Source organism: Lepidochelys olivacea, assembly GCF_965140295.1.
Source record: "Lepidochelys olivacea isolate rLepOli2 genome assembly, chromosome: 5".
Lineage (NCBI taxonomy): Eukaryota > Metazoa > Chordata > Testudines > Cheloniidae > Lepidochelys > Lepidochelys olivacea.
In genome coordinates this window covers 16972105-16981730 of record NC_140415.1, presented here as the reverse complement: position 1 = coordinate 16981730, position 9626 = coordinate 16972105, and the positions used below count along the sequence as shown (strand labels likewise).

The window sequence follows — 9626 nt, the reverse complement described above, 5'->3', positions numbered from 1 at the left end:
CCTTTTACCTCTACTGAACTGGGTTTTCCCCTGCATGGCAATCTGTTCAGTTGGCAGCCTGAACTGGGCTACTAAGCAACTGGAGTAACAATATTTAAAGCAGCTTAAGTACAGTAAATTCTTAACAGTAAGAAACAAGCAAGTGATTCAGCTCTTGAACACCTAGCACAAGTTGTCATAAAACCGAACCTGTCCCTAAATCCTAATTCCACCAATACTAGAAATGTTGGTTAGTAGTATTAAATGCTGCATTAGTTAGTCTTTCAGCCAATCCTCATAAGATTTCCCTTCACATCTCACAATATTTAACAGATCATTTTTCAAAAGGGTAAAAATAATAGGTAATGTAACATATGAACCTTCAGTAGTTTATCTTTTACAAATAAAAGTAATGCCGTCGTGCTGGAAAACAAAATGGCAGGACGACAGGAATAATACATATATTTTTTAAACACTTACTATTTACATGTTTTCCATTTTTTAAAATTTGATCCGGCTGATTAAATATAAGTATATAACATTTATTCAATTTACAAATTCTAGTTAGCTGATTAGTTATTAAGGTGCTCAGAAGTGAGGATGAAAACAGAACCTACAATAGATCAGTTGTGGTTATAGTTATTTACAAAGCAGTATTGTTTTTCTACTGACTTAGTTACCTTCCAAGGAAGCTGAAAGCAAAGGGCCTTGGAAAGATCTGAATATTTCTTCATAACTGATGTGTATATATTTCATATATACACATTATATATTATATACATACACACACAGAGTATAAGAACTATATATATATACACACACAGTGTAAGAATCTAATGCCACCAGTAAGGGGATCACCTTTCCTTGCTGGTCCCTGTTGTACAGCCTGCACAGAGGACCATCTCCAACAGCCAAACCACTGGTTTAAGTGACCACTTGAACATATCTTGAATGTTTCCAGTACAAATTTGTTCAGATTTTAGCCAAAGACCACCAATTTCTGTTAGAAAAATGATGTAACAATACTTAGCACTTATATAGTACTGTGGCTGCTCAAAGCACTGTACAAACTGCAGCGAATTTACCCATCCAACATCTATGTGAGCAAGGTATTATTATACCTATTTTGCAGGTGGAAAATTTGTAATGGAGACATTAAGTGACTTGCCTAAGGCTACATAGCAAGTAAGTGGAAGACCCAGGATCATAACTCAGTACTCCCTAATTTCCAATTCTCTCCTCCCTTGCAGACCACACTGCCAGGATTTGCTGGTCCTTTGAGCAGTTGCTTAAGATAAGTTTTGCTGCATTATGTTTTTTTATTTCATGCACCCATAGTTATGGTGCTGGGTCTTCTAAAAATGGCAGACTTCAGATCCACATCTAGACTGCAGAAGGAAAAACTTGTTTATGTGAAGAACCAGATTAGAAGAATGTGCTTATTAGTGAAAATTCTCTCTCCCAATGAGAAAACCAAAATGACCCATATACCGTGGGTCAGATTCTTTCCCCATTAATATTCTTGCAGCCTCATTTTCTGTCCTGATGGCCAAATTCTGTCCTTAGTTACATTCTTCCAACCTCTATTTCCTGATTAAAGGCAGAATTTGGTCAAAGGTGGACATAGGACTAATTATGGAAAGAGATACTCTTACATTACTCCTTTTTGTACAGACAATACTCAGATGAGTTCATCAAAGAAGTCCTTTGGTTCAACTTATTAAGAACTTGTCAAACCAGGGGGGGAGTGTCTGACCATAATGAAGGGACTCCCCTTCATCCTTATTCCTTTAAGATGCTATATATATAAAAGGAAGTTGATTCAACTTCTGTTTATAAACTTGTACAGTCATCTCTCCATTGTACATTGAAGTACCAAATAGGTCCCAGAAGTTACAAGGCAAGATTGTTAAGGCAGCATAAGAAACTCAATATTTCATTCACACCTCTTGACTCCTTTAAGTGTATTTCTGAGGCATCAAAAGGGGTTCCTAGTTTGTGCTCACCTTTTAATAAAAAGGCATTCATTATACTGTAAGAAACTGACATGTTCAATGACAGATCAAACCTTAATTACTGTTCACTCTAGGGTAACTGATGCATTATCAAAGACTTACAAAGAGATTAGCAGTGAATATCAGACATTGTTTCTTTACCACCTCTCTTTCTGAAACACCTCTGTTTGTACAATCTCATTAGGGTGTTCTGAAATACAAGCCCCATTTATATCATTGAGCTTATTGTCTGGGAGATCCTCGGGTTTCGTGCAAAGTTTCAGCGCCCGAGAGATGAAGACATCCAAGTCAAACTGAGGGTCTGTTTCACTGTTTACATCCTTAGATTCTTTATGAGGATGGTGAGGAGATGATGGCAGACTCTGTTCTTGAAGCTCTGGAAGAGGACTAGGGCATTCAAGCCCTGACTGTGTGCTCTTAACCCATTGAGCTATCTCTAGAAAGAGGTTGGATGGTTCTTCTTCCAGTGATAACTCTGCAGTGGGTGCTATAGTTGCTGTTTTCCAGTGCGACAAGTCTAAGATAAGTTTGGGCTCTGAGTAGTGATGGGGCTTATTGTCTCTCCATAGCAGTTTGTCCAAGTAGGAAGGTGACCCCACTTTGTAATCACATGATTTCCCGTAATCAGCATCAAACATTCGGTCCATTGAGGAATGTGATTGCTCCAAGAATCTCTCTGAGCTGCTTTGAGAATATTTGCGTGGATCAACTTGTGCTTCTTCAGCAATGGAGTCGGATCCTGCTCGTGGGTCCCGTTGTACCTCCTCTATGTCATGGTATTTATCATGTCGCCACTCCAAATCAGAAGAGAGACTTACTTGATACCTGGGAAAGACATTCTGTGATTAGATGGAAAATTGTTGGCTTTGTTTGTAAGTAGGAGGAGTGTTTAAATAGATGTTCCCGCTGCTGCTGCTTTTACCTTTCCTATGCTAAAGTACCTTTTATCCAAAAATTTCAAGGGCCCAGATCTTCAAAGGTAATTAGGCACCTAACTCCCATTGATTGCAATGTGTTTTACAAAGAGTAATTAATTATACCTTCAAAAGCTATTGTGAAATAAATACATGTTACCTATGTGTTAAAGGCTGAGAGTTTAAGTGATTTGCCCAGGGTTATACATGCAAGCAGGGGCAAAGATGGGAATAGATACTAGTAGACCAAATTTCCAGTCCCTTCATCTAACCACTAGACATATTCTCTCTCCCTAGAACATTAGACTCTTGGGCCAACATTAAATGAACTTTGCGGATCTACCTAGAAACACCTTAAAAAGACTTGTTTTTCTGAAAATCAGATTCCTTTAAGGTGTCCCCTGTTGGGCCCAAATATCACTAATGACTTTTGAAAATCTTGCCTTGTGCTCTAAAATATACTGCCCTCTACCAAAGATCTCCAGGCAGCTGGGAGAACAGTCAAAGCCACTGCTTTAATGTGTCATACCAGGAACTATAAAAGCAAAGGGATAAAAGTGTGACAAACTGACCTTGAGATATTGATTTACTGCTTCACTGACCATAACTGACAAGGATCTAGGGTATGCAGGTTTACACTGAAAGCAGAATCATGAGGCTCTTAAAATTACTCTTTACTTAATTTGGCTTGTTTGCCCCCAGATGCTTGTTCACTCAGACAGGGATATAACTAGTGTTGAACAGGACGGATTTTTAAAATTATTTTTTAGTGATGGTGAAATGTGGTGAATTGACAGTTCTGGATACTTGACTCCCAACCTGATATGACACCTGGAAGGAGCAGTTGTCGGGATGTGAGTAGAGTTAGGTCTCTCTGGTCTATTCTGTCCTTGACCTCTCTGCTTAGACTGCCAACAGAGCTGCCAATTAGCAAATGTTTTTTGTGATAAAGGACATCTGTTCACTGGGAATGGAACCAAGACAACCACATTCATTTCACGTAGGCTGCTGAACTGTATCAGGTGGTAACAGTTCTTAGTCACTATCCACCTGCTGTGGATTTGAACCTGTAGCCTGGATTTCAAAGGTTCCAGAGCACAGTAAAAATCCTCTGAGCCAACCAGGCTCCCCAGGAAGGAAGGAGTTAAAACTGAAACATAAATTTACCTTCTCATTCCCTCCACCTCCTCACAATTCATAGCCTCTGTCATTAAAAGTCATCATTTGCCAAGAATTGGCACAAAGTAGTCGCTGATACACCGCAGTGATTTCCTATTCAATGTATATTGAGAACCTGCAGTATGGCAGATAGCACTGCGTGGAAACTCTAGGCAAGGGTTGGCTTTTTAATGCCAGCTTTCAAATTACACAGTTACCAACTAAAAATCACTGATGTAATAAAAGACCAGCTTCCTGGGCACAATAAAGCTATCCTCCTGGTGTGTCGCTTGTCCATATTTTAAAAACAAATACATCTTATTTGTTTTCAGTCCAAAGCATCGTAAGTCGAAACTAGTAGCAGGATTTAAACAGCAGAAACAATGAAAGAGGGTATTGAACCAGCTGCTGTCTCATAAGCAAATACCTTTTTGAGACAAGATGACATTTCAAAAGAAACTTGTCAGTCACTCAATTGTCTTGTTCATCTCATCTTCTTCTATTTCCCCCACGACAGGAATAGAAGGAAAATTATGATTCAGGAGGAAATCACATCGGTGGTGGCTTACAAGTCGGAGCCCCACTTGGATAACTTTCATATCCTCAAAATATAAAGGTTTCAGAGTAACAGCAGTGTTAGTCTGTATTCGCAAAAAGAAAAGGAGTACTTGTGGCACCTTAGAGACTAACCAATTTATTTGAGCATAAGCTTTCGTGAGCTACAGCTCGCTTCATCGGATGCATACTGTGGAAAGTATAGAAGATCTTTTTATACACACAAAGCATGAAAAAATGGGTGTTTACCACTACAAAAGGTTTTCTCTCCCCCCACCCCACTCTCCTGCTGGTAATAGCTTATCTAAAGTGATCACTCTCCTTTCAATGTTTATGATACAAGAAAACTTCAGTAAATTATTTATGATACACATTGTATGATACACATTGTAAGGAGAGTGATCACTTTAGATAAGCTATTACCAGCAGGAGAGTGGGGTGCGGGGAGAGAAAACCTTTTGTAGTGGTAAACACCCATTTTTTCATGCTTTGTGTGTATAAAAAGATCTTCTATACTTTCCACAGTATGCATCCGATAAAGCGAGCTGTAGCTCACGAAAGCTTATGCTCAAATAAATTGGTTAGTCTCTAAGGTGCCACAAGTACTCCTTTTCTTTTTTCAAAATATAAAAGGGTTAATAATAGCCAAAGGAGTGAGACATCATTCACCTTGACAAACTTTTACTCCTGGAGAAAGTGTGTCTATGAAACGCCATGAAGAGATCATTAATCTTTGAGACACTCAGCAGCTTAACAGCACTACTTTGCAAACCTGCAGTCACCGTATCAGGAACTGCTACTGTAACGCCGACAGACCCCGGTTGGCAGGATCGAACCTGGGGCCTGTGGAGCTTAGTGACTGAGCCTCTACCACATGAGCTAAAAGCCAACTGACTGTTAAGCAGACTCATTTTATCTCTCTCTCTAAGTGGTCTCAGTGCCACTAGATGGGACAGAACACCCCACCCAGGAGGTGTGTGGGTTACATACTTCCCCTAGCTGAGGACACACATCCTGAGCTTCAGAGACTTCCCAGTTGAAATCCCGGATGACCCCCCACTTGTAACACCGACAGACCCCAGATGTCGATGGGCAGGATTGAACTGGGGACTTCTGGGGCTCATGTGCCCTTAATATACATGGTCCTCTGTGCTTTGGTAAATGAATTGGGAGGAACCTTATTCCCAGGAAAATTTTTAGTTTCTTAAAAACATGGTCCCTTTGCCAGGCCCAAACTTATCCATCCCTTCCTTCCACCCATTTGTGGCAACAAGGGAGGTTTATGCTAGCCATAGAGCTACAGTAACTCAGTTAGACTGCACAGCCCAGCCCTAGGAGGCAGGGTGGAGTGTCCCAATCACTGTGAGATGCAAAGCATAGATGGGGAGAGTGCCACATTTCATACCTGCAGAACTGGGGGCTTGTTGCCATTTTAGGAGTTCTGCAGCAAATCAGCCTTTCAGCTTCTCCATTGGCGAGGTCAGGCTACAACAGACCCAGTATCTGTGGTCTTATGCAGCTTGAAAGGTGGCAGATATAGTGTTCTTAATCAGACCTTTAATGGTCTCAAAGGGTACCAGAATTAGTATTATAGCATTTGGATCAAGAAATAGAAAATAGAGAAAAAGAGCCAAATTCTTCTCATTTAAACAGATGCAACTCAGCTGAAATCAGTGTAATTCCACTCATGTAACAGATTAAAATAGAGCCCAATAATTTACATGCACAGTGAAAACTTGGTCCCACTGGAAATCAATGACAAAATTCTCACTGACTTTAGTGGGACCAGATTTGTGTTAGAATGATCAGCTGGATAATAAAAAATCGGTGTCCTTCCTGGTTTTAGAGCATGTATTACTGATTCATATAACAATGGATCAGAGAAATTCCAAATGAAGTCAATGGGTTTTGCCTGAGTAAGGAGTTCATGACTGCCTAGCCTATTAAGCCATGGATACTGCACCTGTCCCAGTTGGACATCTGGCTCTGGTTGGCTTCCATCAGTAAAATATCATCAATCTCATCCTCAATCCGGAACGGATGCTGAGAAATTGGTTCATCTTCAGGGCAGGAGTATGGGCTCATGTAAGGATGCTGCAAACCCATCTCTGCAGTTAATCGATCCCTGGGGTTAAATGTCAGGATCTTCTCCAGAAAATCAATAGCTGTGTACCACAGAGAAACAGGTTCATTAATTCCTCAAAAGCAAAACTGATTTTATTAACAGAGAAACAGGCTCCTGAATCCATAGAGACCCATCTGTTTGATGTTAATCATCATTAAAATAAGAACAGAATTAAAGGTTAAGTCCTATGTACATCTAACACAGAGGCATATTTGTTCTGGATGCATATGTACCAATCTTATCCTCATTGGGAGTTATGGGCATGCATTGGAACAGTTTTTAGCTTACAGTTTTTAGTTCTTTTAACAAAACAGAGGGTATGGCAGAGATAGATTGACATCTCCAAGAGAGATTGTAGAGTCAAGGCTTTGATCCAGCAGGCAGGTCTTTGTACATGAGCACTGATCCAATTTAAGGATAAGGGGCTAAAATGTTATTGTGGAATACTAACTTCCCACTCCAGCTCCCACAGAAATCAGTGGGACTCTTATAGGTGATTCTATAAATCGTTCAGTGTCTCAGAGTAGGGACATGGCTAATAGGGATAGCTGCTTAATTTGGATGTGTGACCGGCACTTTCATGCTTTCAAATCCATTTTATGGACTCACCTGATAGCCGGAAACAGGGACAGCTGTAAACTGATTGTTAAATGTTTGAATGTGCATTTGAGGTGGAATTAAATTTAAAGTGCTATTTTTAAAGTGCCTGGTGTAATCAAGGCTATGAAATAATTCTGCCCATTAACGTTTAAATAATTCTATGTGCATAAAATTTGTTTCAGAAAATACAGTACAATGTGATGCTTTCAATGAACACAAACACATGTGATGTAAGAGCAGCTATAGTGCAATTAAAGTGCATACGAAATACCATTTAAACACCAATGATTTTTCTATCTGTTTATGCTTCCTTTGCATAGGGTATGTGAAAACGTCAGCTCCTGTTGTTAAGGACATTTGGTTTACTGGGATGCATCTCAGGCCATGGCCTTAAATTCAGATAACAAAAATAGAGGTGTATGTTATTTTTTCTGTCAGATCATGTTTTTAACCCTAAATCCTGGAAATATTAACTTACTGTACCTGTAACAATACTGGTAAATATCCCAATTCATCTGGAAAGAAACTGATCTGGGATCTTCTTTGTGTGCTCACAGGAAGAGTTAACAGTTCAGAGGAAGGAAGGGTGATACCTGTTATACCTGTGTGTAAATATTAACCAATACCTGGTTGTCTCTCACTGGATGATTTTACTGTTTGCATTAATTAATTATGAAGGAATCAAGGTCATTGGTTTGCAACAAGGATCATGGTGAAACAATTCACTCAGAGTTCAAGTCATTTGGGCAAGAAAATTTCAGTAAATTATTTAAGGATGGCAAATGACATTCCTTTCCACAAATCATGAGAGGAAATAAATTCCTTCAGTACTTAATGTCTGGAACCTGACCCAAACTTCAGCTAATGAGAGCTGATGGGTATCACCGTTGATAAGGACAAATAATGGGCTACTCTAATTAAGAGTCACACTGATCTACATGCGTAGGTCTCTGGTTTGACTCTTTACTCACATGAAAGCAATTTTTCCTTGTAGACCTTGCATATGGAATGTCAACCACACTGACAGCCCAGGATTCAGAGCAAAGAGAACAGAGAAAATACACTGCCACATGGCAGCACCTGAGCAGGCTTGGTCAACCATGGATTTCAAATAAGAGCCTAGGGAGTTCCCTGCTTTTTCACCATGTCTGGGAACAGCACAAAGATGAATGCAGAGCCCATGACTTGGTATTCGGAAGCAGAGAGGCAGCCTTGGCATCTGCTCCCTGCCAATGCTCTTGAAATTGTCCTGCCACCCCTGACTAATTAAAAAGCTGCTGGAGAGTACCAATGAAATGCTCAAGCCCTGGTCCAAAGGCTCATTGCTTGCAGCACTCAGGCACAGAGACAGAAGTCAGTTTTAGTTGGCCCCTGGACCACAGAAGGGAACAATTGTGCTGGAAGCAATTGAAGTGCTACCAGTCATTCCAGGCAGAAAGTCTTGAAGGTAAATACACCTTCTGCCCCAATCCCACAAACAAACAAACAAACAAAAAACAGCCAGGAGTTTGGAAAAAGTCCTGCCTTGGGATACTGTAGGGGCGTGTCAGGGATCTCAGATCTACATGGATGAAAGGAATTATTCTCTCACTGTGCACATGTGTATTTGTCCAAGAAGTAGGGAAACAAGAAAATTATCCCAACTTGGGGATAAATTCTGGGTCAGTACATCAATAACAACTCCAGAACAGACTCATATGAATGCAGCCAAAACAGCATTCACCAGGCTATAGAGGGCAACATGTCATACTTTGATAGTGTTACACCTCTGAAAGGCAAGGTGCCCACTCTTAAAGTACTGCACTGCTGCCTTGTAGCCAGACTATTAAAGTAAAACGTCTCCTTTAGGACCTTACACACTTCTCCCTTCCCCTGAGCAGGAGTGGGGAGGAACGAAGTGATTTGGGCTGAGGCACAAGGGAAAGGTGAGAGAGTACCAGCTCTGTGAGATGATCCCCATCTCCCCTGGACTCTGGAAAGTCTCTGTGTGTGATCCACGGGGAGATGGGGGAAGTGTGGCATGATGCACGCCAGCCGCCCTTCTCAATATCATTGCCCACAAACCTGGAGCAATTCCCTAGCATAACACTGATCCAGGTAGCATTAACTTATGACATTTCCCCATGCCCTGATGTGATTCCTTCCTTAGGATGGGGCTGGGAGCCTAGTGGCCTGGGGGATGCCACAGGGCCTAGCTGCTGAGGGGGTGGCTGGGGCAAGATGAATCGTGAAAGGAATTCTTCCTGGAGAGAGCAGGTCTCCAGCAGCTCTCCTGTGGTG

General features: G+C 40.9%; 1 protein-coding gene across 6 annotated transcripts in view; it reads right to left on the bottom strand.

The window, feature by feature from the left end:
• Positions 1 to 510: 510 nt before the first annotated feature.
• The window catches only part of MAPK4 (mitogen-activated protein kinase 4), a 156129-nt gene continuing 147013 nt past the window's right edge, over positions 511 to 9626 (bottom strand). For 3 of the 6 annotated variants that reach the window (XM_084627802.1, XM_084627801.1, XM_084627803.1), the window contains 2 exons: positions 6585 to 6786; positions 513 to 2819 (listed from right to left, as the gene is read on the bottom strand). In XM_084627802.1, the coding sequence (XP_084483928.1) occupies positions 2132 to 2819; positions 6585 to 6786 (890 nt within the window). In that variant the 3' untranslated portion in view covers positions 513 to 2131. Of the gene's footprint in view, positions 2820 to 6584; positions 6787 to 9626 lie in introns of all 6 variants that reach the window. The other 3 variants (XM_084627805.1, XM_084627806.1, XM_084627804.1) reach the window with 2 other exon arrangements.